The sequence below is a fragment of the Oncorhynchus tshawytscha genome, linkage group LG18 (assembly GCF_018296145.1).
Source record: "Oncorhynchus tshawytscha isolate Ot180627B linkage group LG18, Otsh_v2.0, whole genome shotgun sequence".
NCBI classification, from domain to species: domain Eukaryota; kingdom Metazoa; phylum Chordata; class Actinopteri; order Salmoniformes; family Salmonidae; genus Oncorhynchus; species Oncorhynchus tshawytscha.
The window spans coordinates 41792808-41813908 of record NC_056446.1 but is presented as its reverse complement, the minus strand read 5'-3'; the positions used below and the strand labels follow the sequence as shown (position 1 = coordinate 41813908).

The following is a 21101-nucleotide window of genomic DNA, read 5'->3' as shown; positions in this document are numbered from 1 at the left end:
GGAACAGGACAGGGCAGGTATGGAAAAGGACAGGGCAGGTAAGGAAAATGACAGGGCAGGTATGGAAAAGGACAGGTAAGGAAAAGGACAGGGCAGGTAAGGAAAAGGACAGGGCAGGTATGGAAAAGGACAGGGCAGGTAAGGAAAAGGACAGGTAAGTAAAAGGACAGGGCAGGTAAGGAAAAGAACAGGTAAGGTAAAGGACAGGGCAGGTAAGGAAAAGGACAGGGCAGGTAAGGAAAAGGACAGGGGAAAAGGACAGGGCAGGTATGGAAAAGGACAGTGCAGGTATCAAATCAAATCAAATCAAATTTTATTTGTCACATACACATGGTTAGCAGATGTTAATGCGAGTGTAGCGAAATGCTTGTGCTTCTAGTTCCGACAATGCAGTAATAACGAGCAAGTAATCTAACTAACAATTCCAAAAAAAACTACTGTCATACACAATGTAAGGGGATAAAGAATATGTACATAAGGATATATGAATGAGTGATGGTACAGAGCAGCATAGGCAAGATACAGTAGATGATATCGAGTACAGTATATACATATGAGATAAGTATGTAAACCAAGTGGCATAGTTAAAGTGGCTAGTGATACATGTATTACATAAGGATGCAGTCGATGATATAGAGTACAGTATCAACGTATGCATATGAGATGAACAATGTAGGGTAAGTAACATTATATAAGGTAGCATTGTTTAAAGTGGCTAGTGATATATTTACATCATTTCCCATCGATTCCCATGATTAAAGTGGCTGGAGTAGAGTCAGTGTCATTGACAGTGTGTTGGCAGTAGCCACTCAATGTTAGTGGTGGCTGTTTAACAGTCTGATGGCCTTGAGATAGAAGCTGTTTTTCAGTCTCTCGGTCCCAGCTTTGATGCACCTGTACTGACCTCGCCTTCTGGATGGCAGCGGGGTGAACAGGCAGTGGCTCGGGTGGTTGATGTCCTTGATGATCTTTATGGCCTTCCTGTAGCATCGGGTGGTGTAGGTGTCCTGGAGGGCAGGTAGTTTGCCCCCGGTGATGCGTTGTGCAGACCTCACTACCCTCTGGAGAGCCTTACGGTTGAGGGCGGTGCAGTTGCCATACCAGGCGGTGATACAGCCCGCCAGGATGCTCTCGATTGTGCATCTGTAGAAGTTTGTGAGTGCTTTTGGTGACAAGCCGAATTTCTTCAGCCTCCTGAGGTTGAAGAGGCGCTGCTGCGCCTTCCTCACGATGCTGTCTGTGTGAGTGGACCAATTCAGTTTGTCTGTGATGTGTATGCCGAGGAACTTAAAACTTGCTACCCTCTCCACTACTGTTCCATCGATGTGGATGGGGGTGTTCCCTCTGCTGTTTCCTGAAGTCCACAATCATCTCCTTAGTTTTGTTGACGTTGAGTGTGAGGTTATTTTCCTGACACCACACTCCGAGGGCCCTCACCTCCTCCCTGTAGGCCGTCTCGTCGTTGTTGGTAATCAAGCCTACCACTGTTGTGTCGTCCGCAAACTTGATGATTGAGTTGGAGGCGTGCATGGCCACGCAGTCGTGGGTGAACAGGGAGTACAGGAGAGGGCTCAGAACGCACACTTGTGGGGCCCCAGTGTTGAGGATCAGCGGGGAGGAGATGTTGTTGCCTACCCTCACCACCTGGGGGCGGCCCGTCAGGAAGTCCAGTACCCAGTTGCACAGGGCGGGGTCGAGACCCAGGGTCTCGAGCTTGATGACGAGCTTGGAGGGTACTATGGTGTTGAATGCCGAGCTGTAGTCGATGAACAGCATTCTCACATAGGTATTCCTCTTGTCCAGATGGGTTAGGGCAGTGTGCAGTGTGGTTGAGATTGCATCGTCTGTGGACCTATTTGGGCGGTAAGCAAATTGGAGTGGGTCAAGGGTGTCAGGTAGGGTGGAGGTGATATGGTCCTTGACTAGTCTCTCAAAGCACTTCATGATGACGGATGTGAGTGCTACGGGGCGGTAGTCGTTTAGCTCAGTTACCTTAGCTTTCTTGGGAACAGGAACAATGGTGGCCCTCTTGAAGCATGTGGGAACAGCAGACTGGTATAGGGATTGATTGAATATGTCCGTAAACACACCGGCCAGCTGGTCTGCGCATGCTCTGAGGGCGCGGCTGGGGATGCCGTCTGGGCCTGCAGCCTTGCGAGGGTTAACACGTTTAGATGTCTTACTCACTTCGGCTGCAGTGAAGGAGAGACCGCATGTTTCCGTTGCAGGCCGTGTCAGTGGCACTGTATTGTCCTCAAAGCGGGCAAAAAGTTATTTAGTCTGCCTGGGAGCAAGACATCCTGGTCCGTGACTGGGCTGGGTTTCTTCCTGTAGTCCGTGATTGACTGTAGACCCTGCCACATGCCTCTTGTGTCTGAGCCGTTGAATTGAGATTCTACTTTGTCTCTGTACTGGCGCTTAGCTTGTTTGATAGCCTTGCGGAGGGAATAGCTGCACTGTTTGTATTCAGCCATGTTACCAGACACCTTGCCCTGATTAAAAGCAGTGGTTCGTGCCTTCAGTTTCACACGAATGCTGCCATCAATCCACGGTTTCTGGTTAGGGAATGTTTTAATCGTTGCTATGGGAACGACATCTTCAACGCATGTTCTAATGAACTCGCACACCGTATCAGCGTATTCGTCAATGTTGTTGTCTGACGCAATACGAAACATCTCCCAGGCCACGTGATGGAAGCAGTCTTGGAGTGTGGAGTCAGTAATGACTTTGCATGCTACCAATAATTTAGAAGCTCGTTATTGCAGATTGGATGGGTCAGTGTTCAGTTGTCCAAGGATGCTGTTTCCAATATACATTTACATTTGAGTCATTCAGCAGACAACTATGTCTCTGTCAATCAATCAATCCATGAATCAATCAGCGAGTCGACTATAGCACTGATTTCAAGCTCATCGTTAATTTGGACAGAATCATACAAAAGCTGGGTGATATAAATCGTAAAATTATTTTCCTATCGGCTTTAAAATGAACAAGAATGGCTCAGTTTTCAAAATATCTTCTCCCCTACTGTCACGTCAAATCAACATCACACTTCTCTCTCTAGTCCCTGATGTTCAACCCCAGTAATGACTAGACATGGCCTTAAGCCTCTGAGGTCTAAGACTGAGTGAGGTGTGAGACGCAACCAGGCCTGACAGGCTGTTATACCCTGGGAACCTGCAGGGACAACCAGGCCTGACAGGCTGTTACACCCCAGGGACCTGCAGGAACAACCAGGCTGTTACACCCCAGGGACCTGCAGGAACAACCAGGCTTAACGCCCAAATATCTCTCCTTCCTCATAAAACTGGCTCCAGGTCCAGATTTTTATTTGAGGGATAAACGCTATTATATATGCTATTACATATGCACCCAACTAACATTCTCATCCAGAGAACCAAACAGGCAGATCAACCAGCTAACATTCTCATCCAGAGAACCAAACAGGCAGATCAACCAGCTAACATTCTCATCCAGAGAACCAAACAGGCAGATCAACCAGCTAACATTCTCATCCAGAGAACCAAACAGGCAGATCAACCAGCTAACATTCTCATCCAGGGAACCAAACAGGCAGATCCCTCAGTTTAAAGGGATATTGTCCATCCATCCACTGAGACTTTTATTGGAGGACCAACTCCTGTTGAGGGCCTAATGAATGGGCCTACCAACTCCTGTTGAGGGCCCAATGAACAGGCCTACCAACTCCTGTTGAGGGCCTAATGAACGGGCCTACCAACTCCTGTTGAGGGCCTAATGAATGGGCCTACCAACTCCTGTTGAGGGCCCAATGAACGGGCCTACCAACTCCTGTTGAGGGCCTAATGAATGGGCCTACCAACTCCTGTTGAGGGCCTAATGAACGGGCCTACCAACTCCTGTTGAGGGCCCAATGAACGGGCCTACCAACTCCTGTTGAGGGCCTAATGAATGGGCCTACCAACTCCTGTTGAGGGCCTAATGTAGCTCAACGGGCCTACCAACTCCTGTTGAGGTCCTAATGTAGCTCAACGAGCCTACCAACTCCTGTTGAGGGCCCAATGTAGCTCAAAGGGCCTACCAACTCCTGTTGAGGGCCCAATGAACGGGCCTACCAAGTCCTGTTGAGTGCCTAATGTAGCTCAACGGGCCTACCAACTCCTGTTGAGGGCCCAATGAACGGGCCTACCAACTCCTGTTGAGGGCCCAATGAATGGGCCTACCAACTCCTGTTGAGTGCCTAATGAATGGGCTGACCAACTCCTGTTGAGTGCCTAATGCCTACCAACTCCTGTTGAGTGCCTAATGAACGGGCCTACCAACTCCTGTTGAGTGCCTAATGAACGGGCCTACCAACTCCTGTTGAGTGCCTAATGAACGGGCCTACCAACTCCTGTTGAGTGCCTAATGTAGCTCAACGGGCTGTGTAGTTATTACAAAAGAAACGTCTCTATTGCCTTCTCTATTGCCTTACATGCAGCAGCACCCCAAACTAACCCATCCAGATGCTGCAGTTGTATTACTCTATTAAGGTCCACTCTAACAGCCAGCAAACACACATAGGGAAAGTATATCGATGGTGCTGTATGACAACAGTGAAGACATTGACTTCGTTCCAAATGGCACCCTATTCCCTATATAATGCACTACTTTTGACCAGAGTCCTATTGGTCCTGGACAAAAGTAGTGCACTAGTGAGTATGGTGCCATTTCCTTCACAACCATTGGGTAGATATAATTATCTTCCCTGCTCAAAGATAAAGACACCACCATCGTCACCACCATCGTCACGCCATACCCCCCCAGGGAATGATCCACGTACCCTCTACTATGTCTCCACTACTAATTACATGAGATGGTGGTGACATGGCTGTGAGTGACCAATGACAATATGTTAATCCCCATCTCTCGTCTCTCTACCCCCCTGCAGCTGTCATTGCCCTGTTCTGTCGGCAGTATGACATCATCAAGGACAACGACTCTAGTACCGGTAAAGACAAGGTAAAGCCGTCGTCGTTGGCGAGCACGCCAGAACACTGCTCCGGAGGACTGCTGAGGAATAAGGTAAATAGATGAATGAATAAAGCAATTAATTAATCAATCAATCAACAGCACAGGACTGCTCCGGAGAAAGGTCGACAAGGTCAACCAGAGGGCATTCACTCAGACCATGGGATACATTTTGTAGGTTGCACAGTCAACTACAGGAGGACTGCTAATGAGCAAGGTACATAGTTAATGGTCAACTTATTAGCCATTAAGTCAAGTACCCATACTGTAACAGTAAGCAATTACTCTGGTTGTAGTCATTGTAAAATAATTATACTATTGTATTTGTAATATAATTGCAATATAATTGCACTATAGTAATTATAATATAATATGAATATGCATGTACTATAGTAATTGTAATATAACTGTACTATAGTAATTGTAATATAATTGTACTATAATAATAGTCATATAATTGTACTATAATAATAGTAATATAATTGTACTATAGTAATAGGAATATAATTGTACTATAGTAATAGGAATATAATTGTACTATAGTAATTGTAATATAATTGTAATATAATTGTCCTATAGTAATAGTAATATAATTGTACTATAGTAATAGTAATATAATTGTACTATAGTAATTGTAATATAATTGTACTATAGTAATAGTAATATAATTGTACTATAGTAATTGTAATATAATTGTACTATAATAATAGCAGGCACCACATTGTATACCTGATGATGTATTCATGTACTTGCATCAAATATCACGTTCAGAAGCAGTCACATACTGTACAACAACACCTGCAATCTCTACAGCTCCACCACGTTACACCCTGACTGCATCCACATATCCCTCCACCACGTTACACCCTGACTGCATCCACATATCCCTCCACCACGTTACACCCTGACTGCTTCCACATATCCCTCCACCACGTTACACCCTGACTGCATCCACATATCACTCCACCACGTTACACCCTGACTGCTTCCACATATCCCTCCACCACGTTACACCCTGACTGCATCCACATATCCCTCCACCACGTTACACCCTGACTGCATCCACATATCCCTCCACCACGTTACACCCTGACTGCATCCACATATCCCTCCACCACGTTACACCCTGACTGCTTCCACATATCCCTCCACCACGTTACACCCTGACTGCATCCACATATCACTCCACCACGTTACACCCTGACTGCATCCACATATCCCTCCACCACGTTACACCCTGACTGCATCCACATATCCCTCCACCACGTTACACCCTGACTGCATCCACATATCCCTCCACCACGTTACACCCTGACTGCTTCCACATATCCCTCCACCACGTTACACCCTGACTGCTTCCACATATCCCTCTACCACGTTACACCCTGACTGCATCCACATATCCCTCCACCACGTTACACCCTGACTGCATCCACATATCCCTCCACCACGTTACACCCTGACTGCATCCACATATCCCTCCACCACGTTACACCCTGACTGCATCCACATATCCCTCCACCACGTTACACCCTGACTGCATCCACATATCCCTCCACCACGTTACACCCTGACTGCATCCACATATCACTCCACCACGTTACACCCTGACTGCATCCACATATCACTCCACCACGTTACACCCTGACTGCATCCACATATCCCTCCACCACGTTACACCCTGACTGCATCCACATATCCCTCCACCACGTTACACCCTGACTGCATCCACATATCCCTCCACCACGTTACACCCTGACTGCATCCACATATCCCTCCACCACGTTACACCCTGACTGCATCCACATATCACTCCACCACGTTACACCCTGACTGCATCCACATTTCACTCCACCACGTTACACCCTGACTGCTTCCACATATCCCTCCACCACGTTACACCCTGACTGCATCCACATATCACTCCACCACGTTACACCCTGACTGCTGGGCTGAATCATAGACTCTCCACTCAGAGGAACCCATTTCTGTTGCTGCCCTCTCAGTAACCTCTATAGTGGTGTCCATTTCAGCCTTGAAACCTAAGTATATCCCAGCACTCCATTTCAACTGTGAACTTCTCTGTGTGTGTGTGTGCTCCATTTAAAGGGAAAGATGGGATACCTAGTCAGTTGTACAACTGAACACCTTCAACTGTAATGTGTATTCCGCATTTGCTGCGGGGGGTGCTGCCTTATTCGACATCCACGTCTTTGGCGTCCGGGGAACAGTGGGTTAACTGCCTTGCTCTCAGGGGGCCAAAACGACCGATTTTTACCTTTGTCAGCTCGGGGATTCGATCCAGCAACCACTAGCTCTAACCACTAGTTTACCTGTGACCTTCTCTGTGAAAGATTCCCCTGTCATCTAACAACCCCAGTGACATACCACGTTATGTTCACAGGCAGCCCCTCGTCACCATGGCAACCTGTACTGTTGAACTATAGGAATATACAGAACGTCCCAATGTCACATCCCTTTCCATCTCGCAGGTGTTGTCGTCAAACTGAAAAATATATCAAAATAGATATATATTTAAAAAAAACATACATCCTAATTTCAGTATGTCAACGATGACGCCTACATTGGGTGTTAAAATGGTGGATTGTTGAAGCAGCGTCTTTATGTGGAGGGCGACAGAAGAGAAGTGAAGCAGAAGCTATGAAAAATACAGGCAACTGGGATCTGCTTGCCAAGTGGGGACAGAGAGAGAGAGTGTGTGAGGGGGTGGAACACTGAATAACACTCGGTAATATGGACAACAGGTTTAGGATTTGTCCCATATGGCACCCTATTCCATATATAGTGCACTATATTTCACCGGGCTATTTTGAACAATGTCCTATGAGCTCTGGTTAAAAAAAAAACTAGTGCACTATATAGGGAATAGATGTTTATTTTCTGCCTTTTAGGGAACATGCGAAAATCTTTGAGAGCTTGGTGGTATTGAAGCCATCCGCCAGTCAATGAGATGGGGTCATCTTCATTATAATGTTTACCAACACCCAGGAGATATTGAAGCTCTCTCTCCTGTTTGAAGATTCTCAGGGGTAATCTTCTTCAGTGTCTTGGCTCATCCTCCTCTTCCTCTTGTCGTTAAGAGTCCGATGGGGAGAGGGTTTCTGATGAGGGTCGTGATGAAAGCTTTAATTAGCTTTAACCGGTAGAATTGCTGAGTAGGATTTTAAGAGAATAACAACGTTTAAAACATTATATTATTAGCAGTTAAAAGATGTAGTATAACATTTAAAATGTTGCGTAAGCTACGTACAGTTGTGACAACGTGCAAATAGTAGAATGGGGGGGGGGTGCAGGATATTCCCCAATGCTGGAAACGGGGCCTGGGTTAAAAGGTTTGGAACCCACTGCTGTTGCTCATTCAATGTAATTGGAGAATCCAATGGGTTCTGGTAGTCTATAATAGCCGATTCTATGTTTTGTAAATTGCCATGCATAGATATGAAATGGCTAGCTAGTTAGCGGTGGTACTGATGTAACGGATGTGAAATGGCTAGCTAGTTAGCGGTGGTACTGATGTAACGGATGTGAAATGGCTAGCTAGTTAGCGGTGGTACTGATGTAACGGATGTGAAATGGCTATCTAGTTAGCGGTGGTACTGATGTAACGGATGTGAAATGGCTAGCTAGTTAGCGGTGGTGCGCGCTAATAGCGTTTCAATCGGTGACGTCACACGATCTGAGACCTTGAAGAAGTGGTTCGTCTTGCTCTGCAAGGGCCCGTGGCTTTTGTGGCGCGATGGGTAACGATGCTTCGAGGATGTCTGTTGTCGTTGTGTGCAGAGGGTCCCTGGTTCGGGGCGAGGAGAGGGACGGAAGCTATACTGTTACACCTATGTTTTTGCCAGTAATTTGATTCTATGTATTTTTTCAATCACAGCTGTTTTCTGACCTGCTGTTCCTTCAGGTTTTTTATTAGTGCATTTCTGTACTGTTTTAGTGTTCTGGGTCTCTTAGTTTTTGGATGGATAGGTTTCTAAATTTCTTTTCTTAGGTTTTTTCACTCTTCATCAAACCATTTCACATTGCTGTTAATTTTCTTAGGTTTTCTGCTTGATTTTGTATTTATTTGCTATGTTAGCTGATATGTCAAATATACTGTTCAGGCTTTCTACTAAGTGAACACCTTCACTATTGCAGGGAAACATTTTGCCGAGGAAGTTGTCTCTGAGGGATTGGATTCTTTTTTTTTTGTCCAATTATTCTTTGGTCGGCTTCTACATTATCTTCCTTCCATCGATAGCATTTTTTAATAGCATGCAGTTTGTTGGGCTTTGATGCCTCATGGTTGAGTATTGTTCTGTTCAAGTAGGCTGTGATTTTGCTGTGATCTGATAGGGGTGTCAGTGGACTGACTGTGAACTCTCTGAGAGACTCTGGGTTGAGATCAGTGATAGAGTAGTCTACAAGGGATGAGTTGTTGGTGTACCTACCGTAGGAAGCCCCTCAAAGCATACCATTGACTATGTACAGATCCAGCATGCGACAGCTCTGTTTTTGTTGGTTATGTTGTCGTAGTTGAATTCTGTCATCTCCAAGTACATTCGGAAAGTATTCAGACCCCTTGACTTTTTCCACATTTTCTAAAATTGATTAAATTGTTTTTTTCCCTCATCAAACTATACACACAATACCCCATAATGACAAATGTATAAAAAATGTATTAAAAAAAAAGAACATTTCCATAAGTATCAGACCCTTTACTCAGTACTTTGTTGAAGCACCTTTGGCAGCGATTACAGCCTCCAGTCTTCTTGGGTATGACGTTACAAGCTTGGCACACCTGTATTTGAATGGGGAGCATTGCTGCGTAGCTGTTTTCAGGTCTCTCCAGAGATGTCCGATCGGGTTCAAGTCCGGGCTCTGGCTGGGCCACTCAAGGACAGAGACTTGTCCCAAAGTCACTCATGCATTGCCTTGGCTATGTGCTTAGGGTTATTGTCCTGTTAAAAGGTGAAACTTCACCCCAGTCTGATGTCCTGAACGCTCAAGGATCTTTCTTTGCATGGCTCCGTTCATCTTTCCCTCAGTCCCTGCCGCTGAAAAACATCATGATGCTGCCACTACCAAGCTTCACCGAAGGGATGGTGCCAAGATTCCTCCAGACATGATGCTTGGCATTCTGGCCAAAGAGTTAAATCTTTGTTTCATCAGACCAGAGAATCTTGTTTCTCATGGTCTGAGTCCTTTAGGTGCCTTTTGGCAAACTCCAAGTGGGCTGTCATGTACCTTTTACTGAGGAGTGGCTTCCGTCTGGCCACTCTTATCATAAGGGCCTGATTGGTGGAATGTTACAGAGATGGTTGTCCTTCTGGAAGGTTCTCCCATCTCCACAGAGGAACTCTGGAGCTCAGTCAGAGGCCCTTCTCCCTCGATTGCTCAGTTTGTCCAGTCGGCCAGCTCTAAGAAGAGTCTTGGTGGTTTCAAACAACTTCCATTTAAGAATGATGGAGGCCACTGTGTTCTTGGTGAAACTTCAATGCTGCAGAGATTTTTTGGTACCCTTCCCCAGATCTGTGCCTCGACACAATTCTGTCTCTGTCTACGGACAATTCCTTTGACCTCATGGCTTTGTTTTTGCTCTGACTTGCACTGCCAACTGTGGGGCCTTATATAGACAGGTGTGTGCCTTTCCAAACCATATCAGATCAATTGAATTTACCACAGGTGGACTCCAATCAAGTTGTAGAAACATTTCAAGGATGATCAATGGAAACAGGATGAAACCGGAGCTCAATTTAGAGTCTCATAACAAAGGGTCTGAATACTTATGTAAATAATGTATTTCTGTTTTTATTTTTAATACATTTATAATACAGTTTCTCAAAACATGTTTTTGCTTAGTCATTATGAGGTATTGTGTGTAGATTGATGAAGACATTTTTTTAATTGAAATTTAATACATTTTGTAGTAAGGCTTTAACTTAACAAAATGTGAAACTTGGTAGGCTTGATTACCAACAACGACGAGACGGCCTACAAGGAGGAGGTGAGGGCCCTCGGAGTGTGGTGTCAGGAAAATAACCTCACACTCAACGTCAACAAAACTAAGGAGATGATTGTGGACTTCAGGAAACAGCAGAGGGAACACCCCCCTATCCACATCGATGGAACAGTAGTGGAGAGGGTAGTAAGTTTTAAGTTCCTCGGCGTACACATCACAGACAAACTGAATTGGTCCACCCACACAGACAGCATCGTGAAGAAGGCGCAGCAGCGCCTCTTCAACCTCAGGAGGCTGAAGAAACTCGGCTTGTCACCAAAAGCACTCACAAACTTCTACAGATGCACAATCGAGAGCATCCTGTCGGGCTGTATCACCACCTGGTACGGCAACTGCTCCGCCCACAACCGTAAGGCTCTCCAGAGGGTAGTGAGGTCTGCACAACGCATCACCGGGGGCAAACTACCTGCCCTCCAGGACACCTACACCACCCGATGTCACAGGAAGGCCATAAAGATCATCAAGGACAGCAACCACCCGAGCCACTGCCTGTTCACCCCGCTATCATCCAGAAGGCGAGGTCAGTACAGGTGCATCAAAGCTGGGACCGAGAGACTGAAAAACAGCTTCTATGTCAAGGCCATTAGACTGTTAAACAGCCACCACTAACATTGAGTGGCTGCTGCCAACACACTGACACTGACACTGACTCAACTCCAGCCACTTTAATAATGGGAATTGATGGGAATTGATGTAAAATATATCACTAGCCACTTTAAACAATGCTACCTAATATAATGTATACATACCCTACCTTATTCATCTCATATGTATACGTATATACTGTACTCTATACCATCTACTGCATCCTTATGTAATACATGTATCACTAGCCACTTTAACTATGCCACTTTGTTTACATACTCATCTCATATGTATATACTGTACTCAATACCATCTACGGTATCTTGCCTATGCCGCTCTGTACCATCACTCATTCATATATCTTTATGTACATATTCTTTATCCCCTTACACTTGTGTCTATAAGGTAGTAGTTTTGGAATTGTTAGCTAGATTACTTGTTGGTTATTACTGCATTGTCGGAACTAGAAGCACAAGCATTTCGCTACACTCGCACTAACATCTGCTAACCATGTGTATGTGACAAATAAAATTTGATTTGATTTGAAACAAGTCAATGCACTTGGGGCGGCAGGGTAGCCTAGTGGTTAGAGTGTAGAGGCGGCAGGTAGCCTAGTGGTTAGAGTGTAGAGGCGGCAGGGTAGCCTAGTGGTTAGAGTGGTTAGCCTAGTGGTTAGAGGAGACAGGGTAGCCTAGTGGTTGGTTAGAGTGGTTAGAGTGGAGGCAGGGTAGCCTAGTGGTTAGAGTGTAGAGGCGGCAGGTAGCCTAGTGGTTAGAGTGTAGAGGAGGCAGGTAGCCTAGTGGTTGGTAGAGGAGGCAGGTAGCCTAGTGGTTAGAGTGTAGAGGAGGCAGGTAGCCTAACGTTTGGTTAGAGTGGTTGTAGAGGCGGCAGGTAGCCTAGTGGTTAGAGTGTAGAGGGGGCAGGGTAGCCTAGTGGTTAGAGTGTAGAGGAGGCAGGGTAGCCTAGTGGTTAGAGTGTAGAGGAGGCAGGTAGCCTAGTGGTTAGAGTGTAGAGAGGAGGCAGGGTAGCCTAGTGGAGAGGCGGCAGGGTAGCCTAGTGGTTAGTGGGTGAGAGGGTAGCCTAGTGGTTAGAGTGTTGGGGCGGCAGGTGGCCTAGTGGTTAGAGTGTAGAGGAGGCAGGGTAGCCTAGTGGTTAGGGTGTAGAGGAGGCAGGGTAGCCTAGAGGTTAGAGTGTTGGGGCGGCAGGTGGCCTAGTGGTTAGAGTGTAGGGGCGGCAGGTAGCCTAGTGGTTAGAGTGTTGGACTAGTAACAACAACAAAAAAGTAATCAAATAAAACCTGTAGGTGTTTGTGGCTGTCAGGGGAGTGTCTCGCGGGGTCCATTGCTCTTGTGTTAGGTGTTGGACACAGTCACCGGAAATGCTTGCGTTTAACCGCCTTATGGTAGCAGGGTGGAAGTCTTTTCGTGGTAGCAGGGTGGAAGTCTTTTCGTGGTAGCAGGGTGGAAGTCTTTTCGTGGTAGCAGGGTGGAAGTCTTTTCGTGGTAGCAGGGTGGAAGTCTTTTCGTGGTAGCAGGGTGGAAGTCTTTTCGTGGAGATCACCACTCATGAGTTGTGGAAGAAGCTTTTTCAGCCACTCCCTTGGGTGTTGTTGCCACCCTTTCCTGCTGTGTGCTGGGGGGTTTGATTCTCCACTTGGGGTTGCTCGTCTGTGGGGCTGTTTAAGGAAGGGGTCTGGTCTTAGTTGTTTGGGTTGGGGGAATCGTCACCAAGAAAAGAGCTGCTGTTCACCCTCTTTGATTCTGTGGAAGTCTTGCTGCAACTGTTTGGAGTTGCCCTGTACCAATACTGTTCCAGACTTACAGGTTGACATTGGCTGTCTCAGAGTCCTCATTGTACCCTGAGTTTCCACACATCGCTAACGCCCCTTCCCTTGACAGATGAATAGTGTATTAATATAGCACTGCGCCAGGGGATGATCTGTGTGGAAGATTAAGTTACATACGTTCTCATTTGTCAGCAAAAAAAACTGTCGGTGGATTGTCCATGAGGAGCTTCTTTTTCTACTCTTTCCATGCCTTCTATTTCCTTTTCTGTTTTTACATCCAAGGGGTACTGTACTGTGATGACCTCTGCTCAGGGGGGAAGCCATGGAACAAGGGGACCAAAGAGGCCTCTGCATTTGGGAGGCTGTGAAACTCTGCAGCCATTGTTGGTCTCACGGGCTTTCACACCTTTCACTTTACACCTCTGTACAAATTGAAGTTGCAGGGTATGTTTTGTCCTTGCAAGCTTGGTAGCCTTTTAACTTCAGCCTTTATTAAGTCAAATATCTAGAGATTTTTGTAAGGTATTTTTCTTCTTGGCTTTAGAAGTAGCTTCAGACTAAACATTACTCACTCAGTTCCAGGTTGGATGGTATTTTGGGGGATTGCACTTTCTGCTTGTTGATTTGCCAGAGAATTTGCTGGATAGTCATTGGCAGTAAGAATCCCTGGTAATTTTGACCAAAAGTTTTTTTTTTCATCAGTCACAGCAGTAGACTAGACACCACATCAGTCACACAGTTTTTTTTGAGTGGTTATGTTGTGGAGGGTTTATCCAACACTACACCATTAATTAATTTTTTTATTGCTGAAATGCTCTCTCTCTCTCTCTCTCTCTCACATTCAGACCGTTTTGTTTCAATCTGACAGTATAATAACCAATGAACCTGTTTAACAGCAGAGAAAACCCCTAAATTATATATTTTTCATCTTGAGATTTGATTACTTTTCCTAGAGTGACCCCAACATTATAAAAAGTGAAACATCTCCTTTGTTCATATTTCCATGAAAGTTGTACAACACCAGGGGACAAAGGTTGTCTTAGGGTCATTTTTGACCCGGCAGTTATAAAATCGTTGACACACCACAAAGACACACACAGATACAATGAGAAATTGAGATTATGTGAGCTACTGATTGAACAAAGCCAGCAGCTCCTGAAGATGAAGATCACCATGGTTGGCATAGTTAGAAAGAACAAGCCTGAACTCCCCCCTGCACTCCTCATAACAATAGGGAAAGAGGCCTTCTCATCAACATTTGCCTCAACCCCTCCACCCCTCTAGTTTCTTACCTCCCAAAGAGGAACAAGAATGTGGTCCTCCTGAGCACACTGCACAAAATGGCTGAGATCAGTGATCGTGAGGACAAGAAGCCAGCCATCATCCTGGACTACAACCACAACAAAGGAGGCATGGACAACCTGGACAAGGTGATTGGAACTTAAAGCTGCAGGAGGATGACTGCCCGCTGGCCCCTGATCATCTTCCATAACATCATTGATGTGTCCTCATACAATGCCTTTGTGATATGGAACAATATCAAACCTACTTGGATGCCTGATAAGCAGAACAAGAGGAGGGTGTTCCTAGAGCAGCTGGGAAAGGCTCTTGTAACCCCACACATTCAAAGACAGGAGCGCCTCCCCCGCACAGCAGCTTCTGCAGCGCTTGTGAAAGCTGTTCAGGGGGCTGAATCTTGTCCTGATCCACCTGAGGCTGCAGCTGGAGCAGGCAAGAAGAGGAGATGCCAATTCTGCCCCCCAAAGGACTGTAAATCAAATACTATGTGCTGCACATGTGAGAAATACATCTGCAAAGACCATGCACACACTTGTATACTGTCCTACATGTGCTAATTAGAGTTGATTGATTTATGTTCTTCACTATTTCTATCTATCATCTTATTTTGTTATTATTTATTGTTGATGTTTATAAACCTTGTGGGTGGGGGGCAATGGTTAAAAAATGGGAGAAGACTAGTATTTTGTAGTTGAAGTCCTCGATGGTACAGTATATAAGAATATATATCACTATGTTGCCAAAAAAGTTCAAGACTGTTATTGTTCCCCTTCAATAAAATGCATTCAAAATTACTTTCTGCACATTTCTGCTACTTTCTTAGGCTATACAAGTGCTATCTCTTGCTAATTTTAAAAATTTGATTTACACCTATACAGTACCTTTATCAATAATAATAATAATAATAAACCTCTACTTTAGTAAAGAAAACAATTATGACAGGTGTGTTGTAATAAAAAACGAGTGGTGTCCACTGACTAAATGCACTGCTCCGTGAAGAGGGAAAACCCAGACAGTTGGTGATGAATGACAGATGGGTTCTTCATGAAAAATAGATTTGGGGTTTAAAATTAAATTAAGCTGCTTTATTTTAGGGGTTTAGTAAAGGCGGGTCATTTTTTTAACCCTTTGGACAAGGGGAGTATACAGAATGTTAAGACGACACAAGGGTTAAAAGATATAGGTTTTGGCCTCTACAATGGCCTTCTTTAGAACACAAAAATAATAATTTGGTTGTGTTTATGAAGGTCTTAGGTAACGTCAGAATATTGCTCACGAAGCCTGATGTGTCTGTCTGTTTCCATCTATTGCAGTTTCATCCGTCGCTACAATCCATCAACATAATTGAGGTTTAAGGGAAGAATGCAGAATGCAGACGCCAATTCCAACCTTCCTCCTCCGTCGCTACGTTCTCCAACTCCTCAAATCGGCTCTCCTCCTCTCTGATGAAGACGAAACAAGTCATTAGATAAACTGCCGCCCTGAGGCATGACCGTTGATGCATGTCGGCCAAGCTAATTTAGCAAAGAACACACACACACACACAGAGTTAAGTATACTGTACATACACTATTTTAATGTTAATACGTTATACATAAAGTATTTCAAGTGAGATACTTGGTTTGTATTTAGTACACCACGGCCATCTCTGGGACATCTGTCTCTGTCGTAGATTCAATCCGTGTTGCTGAAGATGGATCCTCTTAAAGGCAATGTTCCTGCGTGTTCGCAGAGGCTGCAATGACTGTCCACTCTGCATATGTCGGTAGGCTCAATCGGAAAATTCCCTTTAAAATGTTATCGTGGTAAAACACGGATCTTCCGCAATACAGACTGAATCTAGCCCTTTGTGTTCATGTTGTCGTGTGGGATTTAAAAAAATATATAAACTAGATTATGGATTATGTTACTTTGATTATATCCTTGGATCTGTTTTTGTTTTTTTGCATCTTAATCCTCTTTCCCCCCTTGTACAGTCATTTCACAATAATAACATCCCAATTGGTTGCCACAAAATACTCATACTTGGAGTAATTATCACAGGTGAAAATTTGTGATCTGAGTCCGACAGACTATAGACAGGCTAATAAATGATAGAAACTAGTTCTGAACACAAGCAGTTGTAGATGAATACCTTATGACCATCGTCAACGCATGTCTGTGCATATGAAGAAATGTCTATATTCCATAAGATTGACTACTGGAGGGGCGCATGCCGGTCATTCATCCATAGTACAATATTTGATGTGCTCTCTATTTTACCAATACAAAATATGCAACAACAGAAATTATTGCAATACTGGGAAAGCAGAATATTATACATTTTTATATTGTCATTTGATCATCCTTCCTTTTAATTAGGACTTGTTTGTTTGGATGTTTTGACACTTGTAAATATCCCGACACTGTGTTTTATCTGAACTATTGAACAATAAAGTTTATTTCAAAATTTAAACGGAATATCTGCTGCCCAGACTGATTATGATGTAACAGGGGAAATGACCCAAATTGAAATTGCTTGCATATGTATCACACGGGTCTATCACGGGAGAAATCAACATCTTGACCATTAGGACATTGTCTCTTAGCCCCGAGGGTCAACACTCATTCTGAAGTCGCTGGCGGGTCTACCATCTAGCCGTCCCGTGACCATGTACTAAAACAGATCACAGTTTTTTTCTATATTGTTTTCTATGTTCACCAATAGGACGATGGGGATGAAAGTTGCTCATTAACCCTCCTGCTGCGTTCCGGGTCGAATTGGACAGATTCTTCTCTCTCTGAAAAATGTAGTTCATTTAATCTGATTGTCCTAAGGTTCCATGACTTTGTCCCCACAGGGCTTCTGAACACACAAAATACATTTTTATGATTTTTTTCATTAAATTATTTAACTTTTGTACACCTGTGTTGTTCCCCAGTCAAAAATGACAGGTCACTAGAAGTGAATGGGTGAGACTACAATTAGTGTATAAAATTGAGTTCAGGCACATGCCCATTCATCAGATGGACACACTTCCTCTCCCAGACCCCCACCTGCATGTGCCTGAACACACACACCTCACTCCCCTTCTTGGCTTCCATGGCAACCCCCACGAGAACCTTTCCCCAATAGAATCTTTCCCCATAGGAACCACACCTGATGGCATTCTCACAAACAATCGCAACATTGTTTCAATAATATTATAATAATAATATAATAATAATAATAATTTTCTCACAGCTCTGGTATATAAAAGCTTATTTGAGGCCTTGCTCACAATTCATTCTGTGGCAGCACAATGACCAAACAATATACTGTATGTGAGGCTCTTGATCATATCTTTGATCATGACACTGGTGAGGAGGAGAGAGTCCTTGTTAAACTTTGACACAAAGTAGTCTGTGATAAATAGCACAATATGTTTCATCTGAGTATTTGTTATAGTCAAAATAATCCATATAATATGCTTTTTTTAAACTCAAAAACAAGTTGTATGAGCTCAGGTCAATGAGGCCTACAGGACATAAATATAATAGTATGAGCTCACCTGTCAATGAGGTCTACAGGCCATTAATAGTTGTATGAGCTCAGGTCAATGAGGTCTACAGGCCATTAATAGTTGTATGAGCTCAGGTCAATGAGGCCTACAGGCCATTAATAGTTGTCTGAGCTCAGGTCAATGAGGTCTACAGGCCATTAATAGTTGTATGAGCTCAGGTCAATGAGGCCTACAGGCCATTAATAGTTGTATGAGCTCAGGTCAATGAGGCCTACAGGCCATTAATAGTTGTATGAGCTCAGGTCAATGAGGCCTACAGGCCATTAATAGTTGTATGAGCTCAGGTCAATGAGGTCTACAGACCATAAATAGTTGTATGAGCTCAGGTCAATGAGGCCTACAGGCCATTAATAGTTGTATGAGCTCAGGTCAATGAGGCCTACAGGCCATTAATAGTTGTATGATCTCAGGTCAATGAGGTCTACAGGACATTAATAGTTGTCTGAGCTCAGGTCAATGAGGTCCACAGGCCATTAATAGTTGTATGAGCTCAGGTCAATGAGGCCTACAGGCCATAAATAGTTGTATGAGCTCAGGTAAATGAGGCCTACAGGCCATAAATAGTTGTATGAGCTCAGGTCAATGAGGCCTACAGGCCATTAATAGTTGTATGAGCTCAGGTCAATGAGGCCTACAGGCCATTAATAGTTGTATGAGCTCAGGTCAATGAGGCCTACAGGTCATTAATAGTTGTATGAGCTCAGGTCAATGAGGTCTACAGGACATTAATAGTTGTCTGAGCTCAGGTCAATGAGGCCTACAGGCCATTAATAGTTAATAGCAAATAGAAGTTCAAAACTTGTAATGTTCACAAGAACTGAAGTTGATAAAAAGATCTAACACAACATTAGGTGATAATATATGGATTATTATGGATTTATAAATCAGGTATAATGGAGAGGTCATTTTGGACAGTCGGGAACACAGAATTCATTAACATGAATCAACGAAGTAGACTAGACACCACATCAGTCACACAGTAGACTAGACACCACATCAGTCACACAGTAGACTAGACACCACATCAGTCTCACAGTAGACTAGACACCATTTCAGTCACACAGTAGACTAGACACCATTTCAGTCACACAGTAGACTAGACACCATCATCAGTCACACAGTCACACAGACTAGACACCACATCAGTCACACAGTAGACTAGACACCACATCAGTCACACAGTAGACTAGACACCACATCAGTCACACAGTAGACTAGACACCACATCAGTCACACAGTAGACTAGACACCACATCAGTCACACAGTAGACTAGACACCATTTCAGTCACACAGTAGACTAGACACCACATCAGTCACACAGTAGACTAGACACCACATCAGTCACACAGTAGACTAGACACCACATCAGTCACACAGTAGACTAGACACCACATCAGTCACACAGTAGACTAGACACCACATCAGTCACACAGTAGACTAGACACCACATCAGTCACACAGTAGACTAGACACCACATCAGTCACACAGTAGACTCACACAGTAGACTAGACACCACATCAGTCACACAGTAGACTAGACACCACATCAGTCACACAGTAGACTAGACACCACATCAGTCACACAGTAGACTAGACACCACATCAGTCACACAGTAGACTAGACACCACATCAGTCACACAGTAGACTAGACACCACATCAGTCACACAGTAGACTAGACACCACATCAGTCACACAGTAGACTAGACACCACATCAGTCACACAGTAGACTAGACACCACATCAGTCACAGCAGTAGACAAGACACCACATCAGTCACAGCAGTAGACTAGACACCACATCAGTCACAGCTAGACACACATCAGTAGACTAGACACCACATCAGTCACAGCAGTAGACTAGACACCACATCAGTCACAGCAGTAGACTAGACACCACATCAGTCACAGTAGACTAGTCAGACTAGACACCACATCAGTCACACAGTAGACTAGACATTTCAGTCCACAGTAGACTAGACACCGCATCAGTCAGTCACACAGTAGACTAGACACCACATCAGTCACACAGTAGACTAGACACCACATCAGTCACACAGTAGACTAGACACCACATCAGTCACACAGTAGACTAGACACCACATCAGTCACACAGTAGACTAGACACCACATCAGTCACACAGTAGACTAGACACCATTTCAGTCACACAGTAGTCACCACATCAGTAGACTAGACACCACATCAGTCACACAGTAGACTAGACACCACATCAGTCACACAGTAGACTAGACACCACATCAGTCACACAGTAGACTAGACACCACATCAGTCACAGTCACACAGTAGACTAGACACCACATCAGTCACACAGTAGACTAGACATCAGTAGACTAGACACCACATCAGTCACACAGTAGACTAGACACCACATCAGTCACATCAGTCAGACTAGACACCACATCAGTCACACAGTAGACTAGACACCACATCAGTCACACAGTAGACTAGACACCACATCAGTCACACAGTAGACTAGACACCACATCAGTCACATCAGTAGACTAGACACCACATCAGTCACAGCAGTAGACTAGACACCACATCAGTCACACAGTAGACAAGACACCACATCAGTCACACAGTAGACTAGACACCATTTCAGTCACATAGTAGACTAGACACCACATCAGTCACACAGTTACAGTGGGGAGAATGTTCATCATATTAAAGGATTATCCGATAATTAACCATTACATCCTTATACTATACAGCAGCCACTTAGCAGTTAATTAGATAGTCATGTATGTATAGCTAACGATGCATGAATACCTAATGGGAGAATCAATGACAACCATATAAGAGAATTCAGGCTGGTCATCAATAATTCAAATATATTTCTCTGGAGTACAGGAGAAAG

At 44.4% G+C, this 21101-nt stretch overlaps 1 protein-coding gene across 2 annotated transcripts in view; it reads left to right on the top strand.

Annotated features, from left to right (window-relative positions):
* The window catches only part of fndc4a (fibronectin type III domain containing 4a), a 146594-nt gene extending 129459 nt beyond the window's left edge, over positions 1-17135 (top strand). For both annotated transcript variants that reach the window (XM_042301106.1, XM_042301105.1), the window contains exons 5-6: positions 4910-5043; positions 15995-17135. In XM_042301106.1, the coding sequence (XP_042157040.1) occupies positions 4910-5043; positions 15995-16036 (176 nt within the window). In that variant the 3' untranslated portion in view covers positions 16037-17135. The remainder of the gene's footprint in view (positions 1-4909; positions 5044-15994) is intronic.
* Positions 17136-21101: the final 3966 nt, after the last annotated feature.